Below are 14981 nucleotides of genomic sequence, written 5' to 3' on the forward strand. Positions count from 1 at the left end.
AGATTAACTGCTAAGTAGATGGGGATAACTTCCTGTGCACCTTAGAAAATTCCCATGTGCAACAGCAGAATCAGATTCAACTTCTCCAGGATTTCAGAAGAGATTCTATACTAAGGGAGGCACTGATACGATGTAGCCTACATGTGTGCATTAAGTTGCAAAGGTACAGAGTAAACACTGTAGCTCAGCAACAAGCACTCTATGCCGAGTGTTCTTTCTAGTTCACTTTGTGCCCAACCGTGCAGTGTGGGTGGCCCCAGGAGCTTGCACTTGGCAGCTAAGTATCACTCCTGGGCTACATTCCCAGGAAGTATGTAGTTTTGACTCACAAGTTCTTGCTGGGAGAAAAGCAAACTGAAGTTAAAGAAACAACTTACTGTTTTTCATATTGTGGAAGACATAATTCTCAATACAAATGATCCTGTCACTGGACGAGGTCACACTGCTGCCTGTTTTCCCTAGAAGGACATTCCTGCGCGCCCTTCTTAAAGCTTCTCTAGAATTCTACTCTTGGTGCTAATTCCCTCCTAGGAGAGATGTGGCACTTGCGGAAAATGGATTGGTGCTATGAAGCTGGGGAGCCCTTATGTGAAGAGGTAAGATCCTTTCTCTGCGTTTTAAAAAATACTTTATTTCTATATTGCCTATGTGATGGGGGCTGGGACATGCCGTATGTACTAGAGCAGGCTGTAGAAGCCAAAGGACATCTTCTCTCACTCCACCTTCATGTGGGGTCTAAGTTTACCTGGCTTGAGCGGCAGCTCCTTTACCACACGGAGCTGTCTTGCCAGCCCATCATTTTCTAATTTTGCTCTTAAAAAATGGTTAGGTTTATTTCATATTTCATACACAATTCCCTCTTTTATTCTTTAGAATACAAAAAAGAGTCCATGAATGTGTCTGTCTATGTTCACTTTTTCCAACTGGTTTTGTGATAAATGACAAGTCTGGGCTAAGCAGAAGCATTTCTGACATGAGTGATAAATCCCTCTGATGGACAGGAATGCCTGAAGAGTAGTTCGCAGAAAGCAAAGAGCTTCAGAGAGCAAATGGCATGTGGATGTAGCAAAGCCTTTGAAGACACTCAGAAATTCCATCTCCCAAAATACTTTAATTTCATACTTTCTCTGTAAATAAATGCCCCTACCAGCCAGTTACATGGTCCAGCAGCAGGAAGGATTATGTCTACATATTTGGAATCCAATTAGTCCATTTGTTGGTCTTAAATTGCACCAGACCTCCTCACCCACATTCTTATCTTAGCAGGTGGCCAAATGAACTCTGTGACATCTTAGATAGCTGTGGTCCGTGCTATCCCTCTGCCAGCCTTCCTTCTGTCTTGTGGTTGGCACAGTCCCTCTGCATGCCTTCCCACTGTCTAGGGATCCGTAGTAGTTTTACAGTAAAACATTTTTAAGCAAGCGTATTGGGGCTTCCACTGGGGCACCCTTTACCGGTTTGTAAAGTCCACTGAACCTGCTATTGAGTCTTGGAGGAGTTGGACAACAGAAGAAGCAGGCCCCAGAGAATCCTGAGGTTTAAAATTAGGTAGCCTCTTCACTTTACTATTGTTGTTTTTCCAGACAGTGTATTACTACCTACCCCAGTCTGGCCTCAAGCTTCCATCCTCCTGTCTCTGCCCCCCAAGTGCTGGGATTGCAGGCATTTACCATTATGCCTGGATATTTTCTTCATAATCAGTTCCCAAGTCTGTATCAAACAGTTTATCTCAAAGCAAATGCATTGCCTCAAAGCAGCCCCCTTCCAAGCTGTACGATCTCTTCTCCGTCCTTGTCTTCATACTGTCTCTCGTTTTCTCAGATTTAGTCCTGGCCTTCAAAGCCTGCTGGCCTTTTTACTCTCTCCTTGCCCCCTTTCACCACCAGACTGCCACTTGAAGCTTTTCTTTCCTCTTAACTAAATTACTTCAACAGTTTCCCTGGCCCAGCAGGTATTCCCTACCGCATCATACACAGTGAGCAAACCATCTTTGAGGCTCTGTTTCTGTCTCACACCTCAGGCAATGTCTACTCCTATTCGTCACTCCAGCTGCTTGTCACTTGGTGCTGTCCACTCCTTGCCATCTCTCAGCTCTTAACCCAAATAGGCCACTGTTGTCAGCCCTGACTTTGCCTTTGTTCTTTTTTTTTTCATAGAAAACTTCTTCCTCTTATTTCCTCTAGTTTTCCAAATCCAACCCTTTCCCACAATCACTTATAGTTCACATTCCACAAATCATTCTCTTTCCTCAGATCTTTCATGGTCCTTCTGGTTCATACCCACAGTTTATAGTCTGTTTTATCTCCTTTGTCCTCAGTGTCTGCTCCACTGTTTACTTCTGAGTAGGTGATAGAAGCATGACACTTTTAAAGATCCAGTGGTCTCTTTGTCCCTTTCAGAAGTTGTTAAGTGACAAAAAGAATTTCTATGTTCCCAGGATGCAACACTGAAGGAGCTCATGATATGTTCTGGGGATACTTTACTTCTAACTGAAGGAAAACTTCCTCCTCCGGTAAGATATTGTTTCTAAATAGCATTTTGTAAGCAGTGGTTACTGTTTTCTGATTACTATAATGATGGGGAAATGAGGAAATATAGGCAGTCATAAAGACATAGACAATTTTGCCAAAATCTTACCAATCAGTCTGATTTCCTTCTTAACCTCTAAATAAAATGAAAATAGCTACGTGTAAAATAAAATGTCCAAATTCCAATATTCAGATAAATGACATTTATTTATTAGAAAATGCAGACAGCATAGAAAGCTGAGTCAGATGATAAATAAAGCTCGGAAGTGGAAAGCAGGAGTCACACCCATGTCTTTGCCCCATTTTCCTGTGTATTCTTCTAAGAAGAACGTACTGTGACCAAGCATTATGGTCCAGTGAGGGTGAACCAGGAGGACAGTGAGATCCTGTCTCAAAAGAAGAAGAAAAAGGAGAGGAGGGGAAAGGGGAGTTCAAGGCATGCATATTTATAAGCTATGAGTTAACGAGGGTGTGCGTCCTTTGCGCTGTCCACGGAAGCAGCACATCTTTTCATTATTTTTTTTTATTGAGAAAAGGAGAAAAAAAAACAACTTTCCACCTCCTCCCAGCCTCCCATTTCCCTCCCCCTCCTCCCACCCTTCTCCCCCTCCCCCCACTCCTCTCCCCCTCCTCCCACTCCTCTCCCTCTCCCTCTCCAGTCCAAAGAGCAGTCAGGGTTCCCTGCCCTGTGGTAAGTCCTAGGTCCTCCCCTCTCCATCCATATCTAGGAAGGTGAACATCCTAACTGGCTAGGCTCCCACAAAGCCAGCACATTACGTAGGACCAAAACCCCGTGCCATTGTCCTTGGCTTCTCATCAGCCTTCATTGTTCGCCATGTTCAGAGAGTTCAGTTTTATCCCATGCTTTTTCAGTCACAGTCCAGCTGGCCTTGGTGAGCTCCCAATAGATCAGCTCCACTGTCTCAGTGGGTGAGTGCACCCCTCGTGGTCCCGACTTCTTTGCTCATGTTCTCCCTCCTTGTGCTCCTCATTGGGACCTTGGGAGCTCAGTCCAGTGCTCCAGTGTGGGTCTCTGTCTCTATCTCCATCCATCACCAGATGAAGGTTCTATGATGATATGCAAGATATTCGTCAGTATTGCTATAGGATAGGGTCATTTTAGGTTCCCTATCAGCTGCCCAAGGAACTAACTGGGGACCTCGGCTTGGGCTCCTGGGAGCCACTCTAGGTTCAAGTCTCTTGCCAACCCTAAGGTGGCTCCCTTAACTAAGAATTGTGCTTCCATGCTCCCCTATCCGACCTTCCTTTATCCCAATCCTCCTTTTCCCCCAAATTCCCCCCATCCTCCCCTTCTCCCTTTTCTCTCCCCATCTCCCTTACCCCCATCCCACCCCACCCCCAAGATCCCAATTTTCTCCCCGACAATTTTGTCTACTTCCCATAGCCAAGAGGATAACTATATGTTTTTCCTTTGGTTCACCTTCTTACTTAGCTTCTTTAGGATCACCAATTGTAGACTCCATGACCCTTATTTATGGCTAGAAACCAATTATGAGTGAGTACATCTCATATTCATCTTTTTGGGTCTGGGTTACCTCACTCAGGATAGTGTTTTCTATTTCCATCCATTTGCATGCAAAATTCGAGAAGTCATTGTTTTTTACCGCAGCGTAGTACTCTAATGTGTAGAAGAATGAAAATAGACCCATATCTATCACCATGCACAAAACTCAAGTCCAAATGGATTAAAGACCTCACTATCAGTCAGAACACATTGAACCTGATAGAAGAGAAAGTGGGAAGTACCCTACAACAGATGGGCACAGGAGATCGCTTCCTATGTGTAACCCCAACAGCACAGACATTAAGGGCCTCATTGAATAAATGGGACCTACTAAAACTGAGAAGCTTCTGTAAAGCAAAGGACACTGTCACCAAGACAAAAAGGCAACCTACTGACTGGGAGAAGATCTTCACCAACCCCGCAACAGACAAAGGTCTGATCTCCAAAATATATAGAGAACTCAGGAAACTAGACTTTAAAATGCTAATTAACCCAATTAAAAAATGGTGCACTGAACTGAACAGAGAATTCTCAGCAGAGGAAGTTCAAATGGCCAAAAGACACTTAAGGTCATGCTCAACCTCCTTAGCGATCAGGGAAATGCAAATCAAAACAACTTTGAGATATCATCTTACACCTGTCAAAATGGCTAAAATAAAAAACTCCAATGATAGCCTTTGCTGGAGAGGCTGTGGAGGAAGGGGTACACTCATCCATTGCTGGTGGGAATGCAATCTTGTGCAACCACTTTGGAAATCAGTGTTTCGGTTTCTCAGGAAATTTGGGATCAACCTACCCCTGGACCCAGCAATACCACTCCTGGGAATATACCCAAGAGATGCACTATCATATGACAAGAGCATTTGTTCAACTATGTTCATAACAGTATTATTTGTAATAGCCAGAACCTAGAGACAACCTAGATGCCCTTCAATGGAAGAATGGATGGAGAAAGTGTGGAATATCTTTTCATTATTTTAAACTCATGTGCTTAACCATGTCTTGAGGATCACATATCAGACCTGCTTTTTTCTCTTTCATAATTTCATAGAGTCTGATTTACTTTGTACAGTGATCTTTAAAGTTAATGTTTGAATAGATATATGATATAAAATTCCAAATACCTAAAATATTGGGCCAGGAAATATTGGAAGGTTTCCTCTTACCCACCCTCACCATCGCGGTCCTCCATGTAGGCATCCAATTTTTTCTGTAGACTCCAGAGGTTACATTTTGGTGCATGTACATTCAAGTTATGTGTTCTATATGTATACGGTATACATGTACATGCATGTGTATATTTTTTCATTTACACAAATGATTATATGTTATATACCATATTTTGTATGTAGCCCATGCCAACTTTGAATTCATGGCAGTCTTTTGTTTCAGCTTCCCAAGTGGTGGGATTACAGTCATGAACCCTCTTGCCTGACTTTTACCTAGTTTTTTCGTTTGAATTTCACTCTAAGTATGTGTTGTAGCAATCATATGAAGTTTCTCATTCTGTTAGTAACTACATGGTAGTCCACTGTGGAGGTACTTATATTGTGTGTGCTGGGGATAGAAGGGAGGCCCTTGCCTATGCTAGCTAGTCTCTCACTCTACCACTGAACTACATCCCTAGACCTGTAATTTATTTAGCCAGTCTCTTCTCAGAAAACACTGTAGAAATGTACATGTGAGGGCTGGAGAGATGGCTCAGCACCAACATGTACTGCTTTTCCAAAGGACCCAAGTTCGGTCCCCAATACAAAAGCAGGCAGCTCACAACTGTCTATAGCTCTCTAGAGGTAAGAGTGCAGACTCAATCTTTTTTGTTTTTGGTTTGTTTTTTTTGGGGGGGGGGTTTTCGAGACAGGGTTTCTCTGTAGCTTTGGAGCCTGTCCTGGAACTAGCTCTTGTAGACCAGGCTGGCCTCGAACTCACAGAGATCCGCCTGCCTCTGCCTCCCAAGTGCTGGGATTAAAGACGTGCGCCACCACCGCCCGGCCAGACTCAATCTTAAAACACTGTTCTTCAGGGTTTCTTGAAGGTACCCATCTGGTGGTACCAGCCTGCAAGGCTGTCAGGACACTGCGAGAGTTGGGACCACTCCAATTGTGCCTCTTCTCAAGACAGCAACTGGGGAGCTGCTCCCACCCAAGGTAAGAACAGTGCTGTAGAACCAACTGCGGGACTCACATCCAAAATGCCAGTACTTCAACAGTTAGAGCACCTGTTGCTCTTCCAAAGGACCTGAATTCAGTTCCCAACACCCACATATCTGTAACTCCTCTCCAGAGCATCTGATACCCTTTTCTTCCCTCCTCAGACCTGCATGCACATGGTGCACAGACAGCTTGTAGGCAAAACACCCATACACATAAAATACACACACATATATGTATGTGTACATGTGTGTACATATATATAATGTATATATACTTTTAAATATACGTATTTGGGGGACATTAAGAACCACTAGTAAGCTGGTAGTGGTAGAATGCACTTCTCCCCCTTCTAATGAAACTGAAGCAGGAAGATTAAGAGCTCAAGGCCAGCCAAAAAACTTACCAAAACCCATTTAGGAAGAGAACTTCCTCATTTAATTATGTAGAATCAACCTGCAGTTTCTTAGTATGTGTTAGTAGGGTACTCCACAGTAATCGAAGAAATATGAAAAAATGAAATTTATGCCTTGGCAATGCTGAAGCATGGGCAGCCCATATGTGGCAATTCTATTGAACTTGTCCATATTGGGTTTTATGTTCTAAGTTGATGAGAACAACTGACCAGGTCTCTTCCTCCAAAGAAATATAATTAATAAAATTAAAATAAAAATGAGTGTGGATATCCTGAACTTAAATTTTAGTTACTAGAGTTTACATGGTTTTCCATGAAAGAATATTTGACATGTTCCCCCATAATATCTTTTGTGTGTTGACATGTTCCCCTATCTTATCGTGTGTGTGTGTTCTTGGGGCATATGTGGAAGTTGTAGGACACCTTTGTGGAGTTGGTTCCCTCTTTCTACTTTTCATGGATTTAGGAACTTGACTCAGGTCACCAGTCTTTCACAGAGAAAGACTTTGATCTGTTGCGCCACTTCACTGGCCACCATGTTTATGGTTTTTTGAGACAGGATCTTGCTGTGTATCCCTTACTGGCCCAGACAACAGATCAGTGACCCAGACATCAGTGATCTTTCTATGCTTGCCTCCAAATACCGCATTTGTGTGCTCACCACCCAGGCACTGTCTTTTGGTTTGCTGCACAGATCCTCTTGTTAAGATTTGCTCATTCCGGGCTGGAGAGATGGCTCAGTGGTTAAGAGCATTGCCTGCTCTTCCAGAGTTCAATTCCCAGCAACCACATGGTGGCTCACAACCATCTGTAATGAGGTCTGGTGCCCTCTTCTGGCCTTCAGGCACACACACAGAAAGAATATTGCATACATAATAAATAAATAAATAAATAAATAAATATTTAAAAAAAAGATTTGCTCATTCCATGAATATTTACTGAGGTTTTACTGTATAGAGTCTGCCACATCAGACACTGGTAGACTAAAACCATGACTGCCTGCCTCTTCTTGAAAATCCTGCTCTTAAATATGGGGAAATACACAGAAAAATTAAAAGTTTAGTTAAGTGTTCTAAGAAAGAAAAAGAGCATAGCGAATCTGACCAGCAGTCTTCTGTGAGGCAGGGAGGGATGGGGGGAAGCAGCCACAGGGAGATAGCATAAAGTGTAAGCCATCACACTCCCTGGCTGCTGAATGGCTAACAGTAAAGTCATGAGCAGATACAAAGGGCTCGGGTCAGAGGTTCAGACAATGCTCTGGTGAGCCTGTTTTCAGTCTGAGAACATGGCAGAGAAACATGAAGTAAGGTTAGGTTCTTCCCAAACATTCATCTCTGTCCTTTCGAAGGTGCTCCTGTCCCCGAGCCTGCAGACGTTTCCCTCCTCTACTTGGGTGATGTGAAGATCTCAGAAGAGGCCACATTGGTGGAACTGAAGTCAAAGGTCAGGCCCCTTCCTGAAGCATTCTTTGGTGTTGATATGGCTTCTTCCCAGAAAATATTAATATATTCTTCTATTTCCTCTTCCCCCAATTACAGTCTGTCCTGATATGGCATGTGTTATATGCCATGGTCAGGGGTAAGTATCAGCAGGCAGCCCATGTTTGACACTTCTGATATCTGTTGGTGCCATTGCCCTGATGGTTTCCACTCACCCAATTCTCACAGGCATGCTGTGCTTGTGTTTGGATCTGTCCTCAGGGGCCTGTGGCTTATGTTCATTTGGACTTTTTAGGAAACATGGCTTCTTGAATCATCTATAAAGCATTTCCTTTAGTTCTTCATTTATATTGTTTGTACATTGTGATCCACTTGTCATTAGTTCCAAGCTGTGTTGTATGGGTTTCCCTTGGTCAGCTGAGCACTGACTGTGTTAGGATGCTAACCTGGACATCTGTTGTCTTGTATGTCACATTCTAACCGTGCAGATGGGAAGGCTGGATGATGTTACAGCACACAGTGATGGGACAGCATCTTGTGCTGTTAGAATGCTTCCACTACTAAAGGGACAGACACAGTACCTAGTATGACCTGCAGTGGGCATCTTTTGTGTCCCCAGCGAATGAAATAACCCTCCTTGAGAAAGGCAGTGGCTCCATTCCCGTGAAAACAAATGGGAAGACCTTTTTATTCCTGGTACTCAGTTGAAAGATAAAAGATGGCCATTTTTTGGCCAAAAAAAAAAAAAAAACCAATGCTCAATGACTGCTTCATCCCCCAGGTAAAAGGTGCTTAAAGGTTCCCGCCCTTTTGGAATTAGAGCACGCAGTTTGGGCCCTCCTGTTGAAGCCAAAGTCTTTTAAATATTTCAAAACCAAAAGTCCTGTCACCAAAGAGCAGATGTGTTTGCAGACTGTGTTCATGTAGATGAAAGCTGAAGAGGACTTGGCTTTACTCAAGCAGGCTCTGCGTGTATGAGTTACACCCATGTAGAACTGATTCTTAAGTGGCTTTGTAAAAACATAATTAAGAAGTTTTTCAGTTTGAATGTAATGGCACATATCTTTAATTCCAGCACTTGGGAGGCAGAGGCGGGTGAATCTCAGTGAGTTCAAGGCCAGGAATACACAGAGAGACCTACATAATGAATGCCAGGACAGCCAGGACTACATAGAGAGACCTTTTCTCAAAACAACAAACAATAACAACAAAAAATTTCAGCCATGCTTGCTGGTACACACCTATAATTACAGTACATAAGAAGCTAGGTAGGATTATCCAAACTTGGCTGCAAAGAAGGAGCATGTCTCAAATTTTAAATATAGTTTTTTTAAGTTTGGATTTAGAAATAGCTCATTTTTCTGGTCTGTTTCAGTGAAAGGAATATAAAAGTACCAGGATATACTTCATTTAAGACAGAGATATTTCTGTAATATTTTGGATTTTTTAGACAGAATATATCTATCTCAGACTGGCCTAGAATACAAACACATAGCTAAGGATGACCTTAAACTCATCCTCCTGCCTCCACCTCCCAAGTGCTGTGATTGTGGGCATGTCCTACCACACTAGACTCTTCTGTGGTTTTTGATAAATGTATTGACATTCCAACACTGAGGTGCTTGTACCTTAGAGTCATGTAGTGTTTCAGTCAGATGCTCTGGAATGCTTTTAAAGTCAGGCAAAATGTCTGTTTCTTTTTTAGGCCATGGCCTTGCCCTCTGTCTCAAAGCTTGCAGTCCAGTCCACAGCCCTGCTTAGGGTCTGGACAGTGGAGAACAAGCGCCCCAGCAGGCTCTTGCGCACTGGCTGGCGGCAGCTCAAGTGAGTCTCAGTGGATTCCTGGTCCTCCTGCTGTCCCTGTGGGGGCTAGAGAGCAAGAAGGGCCCATGAGGGAAGCTGTCCCATGAGTCAGATTTTCCCAGAAAACCCATCCCTAGGAACTTGTATTGGATAAGCTTCTTGTCCCAAGTTAACTCTGGGACAAAATCAGCCTCCATACTAAGATCAGACATAGAATTGTGCATTTTCTTTGTGCTCTAGAGACTACAAGATCTTAACTTAAAGGATTTCCGAGTGACTCAGGAATTAGAGCTCTTTGATATTCAGGGCTCACACATGTGACCAGCTGCTCTACATCCAGAACCCTAGTGGGAATGTTTAGGGCATTTGACTTTAGTTTCCTTTAGCATGAGCAGCCCTAACATATTCTTTCATGTCCCTCCAATTATCAACCAAAAAGCAACCCAACCACCTGTAGCCAGAGGAAGGTTTCATTGTCATCTGACCATCTTAATAGTGCTGGGCCCCCATGTATAGTGAGGAATGATCCAGGGCCTGAGAAACAGCCGCAGCAGTGTTCTAGGTGTTCTCCTTTTCTGAATGCAGCACTCAGAAGGCACCCCTTTGTTAAGGAAAAGGTTTAGAATTGGGGCCTGGGGCTTGGAGAAAACCCAGTGACTACTCAGTTGCTCTGTTTCAATTCTCAGGGAGTACAGACTGGGCCGGAGAGCAGAACTCTGCTTAGAGCTTCTTCAAAAAGAGGAAGACCTGGGGTAAGGAAGCCCGTTGCACACCTTTCACAGGGTGGCAGTTTCCCTGAAAATGTAAGAGCCTGATGAGAAATGTGTGCTCCCACTGCTTCTGCATAGTCCAGCAACTCCAGCTGTGACTGGTGTGGCTGAAGCAGGAATACCACAGGGTCAATGCCAGCCTAGGCAATGTAACAAGAACCTGCCTCAAAAAAAAAAAAAAAACAAACAAACAAAACCTAGATTATGTTGTAGAGATCTGTGTGGCTTTCTGGTAGTAACAGCGGTGCTTTTTTCTGTCATACCCAAGGAGCTGCATATCTGAGACATTAAGAGCTGCACACCCATAGCCCTCCCCAGGGCATGTGATTTATAGTGGGTCCGGTCACTCTGCCCTGTTGACACACTGTGTGCTGAGTGATGTACTTGCTGGTGTCTGTCTCCTGGTCTATTATATAAGTGCTATGAGAGAGTGTTCATTTTTTCATTGCTGCAGCCCCAAGATCCACAATAGTATCTATAGTAATTATACACAAAAGAAGTACCCCAAAATCATCTGTACTCAAAGCATTTTGTGCTTTTTGCACATGAGGAAATGTTTAGATGACCTTTATGATTATTAGTGAGTACTCTCTTCCTTTTCCCCATTTCAATTCCATCCGGGCCTGACCCTTCCTTAACCCCAGTGTCTTTATAAGAGCACACTTGTAGAAAGGGAGATTAGGGACCAATTGGATGAATACTTTGAATCTAAGTCTTAAATGCTTAGCTCTCCTTGGAAGTGAAGTCATGATGGTTTCTAGTCCCATAAGTAGCACTCACGAGCACTGATTTCACCCTCAAATCCACATTGAGTATTTATCACTTAGATGCTTCCTGAGTTGGCAAATGAAAACAGGGCATCTTGTTCATGACTTTTCCAGCGCTGTGATTACTACTAAGCTTTTTTCCAACAGGCTTATAAACTTCTATTTTATGAGCATAGGTGATTGTTCTGTATATTTTTTATGTTTCTCCAGAAGTTTCTTAGTAAACAGTCTGATTGGTTTGAACCCCTTTTATCCAGAGTAACCACACTCTAGATAATGCTTGTTGTAAACAATGTCTTTATAGCAGCAGCAGCCTTGTGCCACACAGCTATGTCTTCTATGTGTCCCTTGTCACGCTGCTGCAGGAACTCTAACAGACTTGGGTGGGGAGCCTTGCCCATCATGCTCTGCAGCATTCATCTTCTCTGTGCTTTTGCCTGGTGCCCACTTTGCTCTTCTTCAGCCCTCGGGATGTGCTGCTGAGGACACAGCTACACATTCCTGGTGAGAGGGCCTACACCCTGCCAATTGACCTGGTATGGGACACCACCCGAGGATGGACTGCTGGCTCCTTGAGGCAGAGAGTGGCTGATTTCTATTCTCTTCCTGTGGAGAAGATTGAAATTGCCAAATATTTTCCTGAGAAGTTTGAATGGCTTCCAATATCTAGCTGGGTGAGTTGGGCTTTCTCAGAGAAAGCAGAGCTGGTTGACCTGACAATAGAACAAAGTTTTTCATAGTGGCAGATAGTCCCATGAAAACTTCAAGTTGAATTTTATTGATATTTGATTTTCCAATAGAATCAGCAAGTTGCCAAAAGGAAAAAGAAGAAAAACCAAGATACTTTGCAAGGGGGACCATATTACTTGAAAGATGGAGACACTATTGGCATTAAGGTGAGTTAAAAGTGAATTTACCATTGGAAACACAAGGATCAAATGTTTTGTAGAGAAACTTATCAGGTAATCTCATTTTACATAAATTGTTTCAGAGAATGAATAAGAGGGAAAGACAGAAATTCATTGTGTGAGAGAAGAGCTTTGAGACCAGCACTGCCAAGGATTTAGGCCACCTTGCTTATGATGTCCTAGTTTCTTTGTCTGTCATTATGATACAATACCCTGACAGAAGCAACTTAAGAAAGAACGGGCTTATTGTAGCTCACAGTTTCAGAGTACAGCCTATAATGAATGGTGAAGTCATAGGGTCTGGAGCATGAGAAACCTTGTCACATCACAACCGTAGTCGGGAACAGTGATGAGTACGTGCTTGCTGCTCACCTTGCTCCATTTCACACAGTGCAGGATCCTGTGTCCAGAGAGTGATGCCACTTGTAGTACATGGGTCTTCCCACCATAGTTGAGGCAATCAAGATAGCCCCCACAGACATGCCCTCCCCCAAGTGATTCTAGATCCTGGCAAGTTGACAGGTAATACAAACCATCACACCCAATAAACATAAAAATCTAACTCTAAGCAAAACACTAGCAAAAAATCAGGCATGGTGCCTTAGACTTGGACTTGAGAGTTGGAGGCAGGAGGATTATAAGTTTTGGGCCAGTCTAGACTTTAAATCTTATTCGTGTGTGTGTGTGTGTGCGTGTAGCTATGCAGGCCTGTGCATGCAGAGAGGCCAGGGGAGGACGTTGGGTATCCTGCTCTAGCATTTTGCACTTATTCTTTCACTGGTGGCCAGCAAGCCCTGAGCAGACATGTCTGACTTTTTCCACATAGTTTCTGGAGACTGGAATTCAGGTTCTCATGCTTGAACCACAAGTACTCTTACCTGCTAAGCCATTCTCCCAGCTATAGGAAGGGCAGAACAGACTGTAAAAGTTATCTTCTGATCTCCACACATTCTGTGGCATGCATATAAAATGTGTATACACACACATGCAAATATTGACTGAAAAAAAAAGTCAAGAGTTTTTCAAAAATCAGTTAAGTCTGAGTATCTTGTGAATATTTTACTACATGCCTGTTCTAAATGTAGACACGACTGAAAACTTGGTCTTTATTGTTCTGAAATGTAGAATCTCCTGTTTGATGATGATGATGACTTCAGCACAATCAGAGATGACATTGGAAAGGAAAACCAGAAGCAGCTGGCTTTGGGGAAAAAGAAAAGGTAACTCTGAAACTTGGCCAGGCCCCACTCAAAGGCCACCAGGAATGAAACCTGGCATTCTTACTGCCCTTTCAGACATGTCATCTGATCTTCTGCAGGGCCTTAGTTGTCACCCAACAGTGCATGGAACGTTGTGACTTGGTCTTGCTGCTACTGTGTCCTGTGTTCAGCCAGGCACACCCCATTTGCATGCTACTGGAATGGCTGTGTCCTTACAGCCAGCACTGCTTCCCACTTTGTCCATCTTATTTTTTGAGACTTGATGTTATTATAGGCTTCCAGATTCAAAAGCTACCAATGGGCTCATTATGAGCTCACCTGCATAGTCAGTATCATTGTTACCTACACACCCTCTCAGAGCATGCCTGCTCTTCACTGGCAGCCCATCACAAATGGGATTTTGGCACTCTGCTGCCAAATGCAGGTGAACCTCAGAGTAACTGGTGGCAAAGATACTAGCTTATCTGTAGAGCATGTCTCTGTGAGCGTGATGGCTGGGTCAAATGCTAGGGCTACTGACTAGTAGGAAAGCCAACAAGCTAATAAAAACATAGATTAAAAAGTATGAGCAGACAATTTACAGAAGGGAAGTGCAGACAACTTGTCAGCATACAGAAAATGTTTAACTAATTTCATTCATTAACAAAATGTCAATTAAAACCACTACACATTTCAGCATTGCTGAAATGATGCCACCCTGGAAAGAAGACAGTGCCTGGTACAGTGGCCCGGCTGGAGGTGTAGAGCTGGAACACCACTTAGAGGTGCTTTCCACTACGGAGGAGCACACTTGTCACACAGCAGTACCCTCAGAAACTCACTTTTCGCAGACACTGCAGAAAGGAATGCCAATTATAGTTGTATCAAAGAGTTCCACAATATCCCAGAATGGAGTATAACAAAGGTTTATTTATTTGGGGATAAACTCACAGTAAAGGTAGTGATCCATAGTCCACATAGTGCACTGGGAACTGAAACCAAATCTGGCAGAAAAAAAGAGCACTTATAGTGCATGAGATCACACCCAAAGTGGGCCAGTATTTTAAAGACTATTGACTGAAGGAGTTCCCACAACACACAGTAGCTTGGACTCAGCCTTAGCACGAGTCAGTCATGGGAGTCACCTGCAGAGGGCATGTGCAGTATGAATGACAGACCAGCAGCCACAGTGTCATGATTTTGTGTTGGGAGTCACAGTGAAGACTGGTCTGCTACGTGGTGAGAGTGGTAGTTACCTGGGGACAGGGACTGAGGGAGCAAAATAGAGATGCCTGAACTGTCACATAAGTGTGTGGTTATGATTTGGGAACACTGTGAATGTGAATTTCCAATCTAAAATGTGCAGAAGGGTTACTCTGTTGAATGTCTAGACAGGGATGTGGGGAACTACCTTCTCACAGGGATGGCATGAGAGTGAACTGGGGCCCTCAGGTGTGCAGTTTGAAAACATCTGTCC

General features: G+C 43.4%; 1 protein-coding gene across 6 annotated transcripts in view; it reads left to right on the plus strand.

Annotated features, from left to right (window-relative positions):
* Positions 1-14981, plus strand: part of Usp40 (ubiquitin specific peptidase 40) — an 80717-nt gene that overhangs the window by 65162 nt on the left and 574 nt on the right. For 3 of the 6 annotated variants that reach the window (XM_075951291.1, XM_075951293.1, XM_075951294.1), the window contains 9 exons: positions 532-596; positions 2438-2512; positions 6077-6200; positions 7967-8061; positions 9763-9881; positions 10547-10612; positions 11861-12071; positions 12198-12293; positions 13431-13525. In XM_075951291.1, coding sequence (XP_075807406.1) covers positions 532-596; positions 2438-2512; positions 6077-6200; positions 7967-8061; positions 9763-9881; positions 10547-10612; positions 11861-12071; positions 12198-12293; positions 13431-13525 — 946 coding nt within the window. Of the gene's footprint in view, positions 1-531; positions 597-2437; positions 2513-6076; positions 6201-7966; positions 8062-8156; positions 8197-9762; positions 9882-10546; positions 10613-11084; positions 11296-11860; positions 12072-12197; positions 12294-13430; positions 13526-14981 lie in introns of those variants that run through there. The other 3 variants (XR_012908163.1, XM_075951290.1, XM_075951295.1) reach the window with 3 other exon arrangements.

This window comes from Microtus pennsylvanicus, chromosome 17 (genome assembly GCF_037038515.1).
Source record: "Microtus pennsylvanicus isolate mMicPen1 chromosome 17, mMicPen1.hap1, whole genome shotgun sequence".
Lineage (NCBI taxonomy): Eukaryota > Metazoa > Chordata > Mammalia > Rodentia > Cricetidae > Microtus > Microtus pennsylvanicus.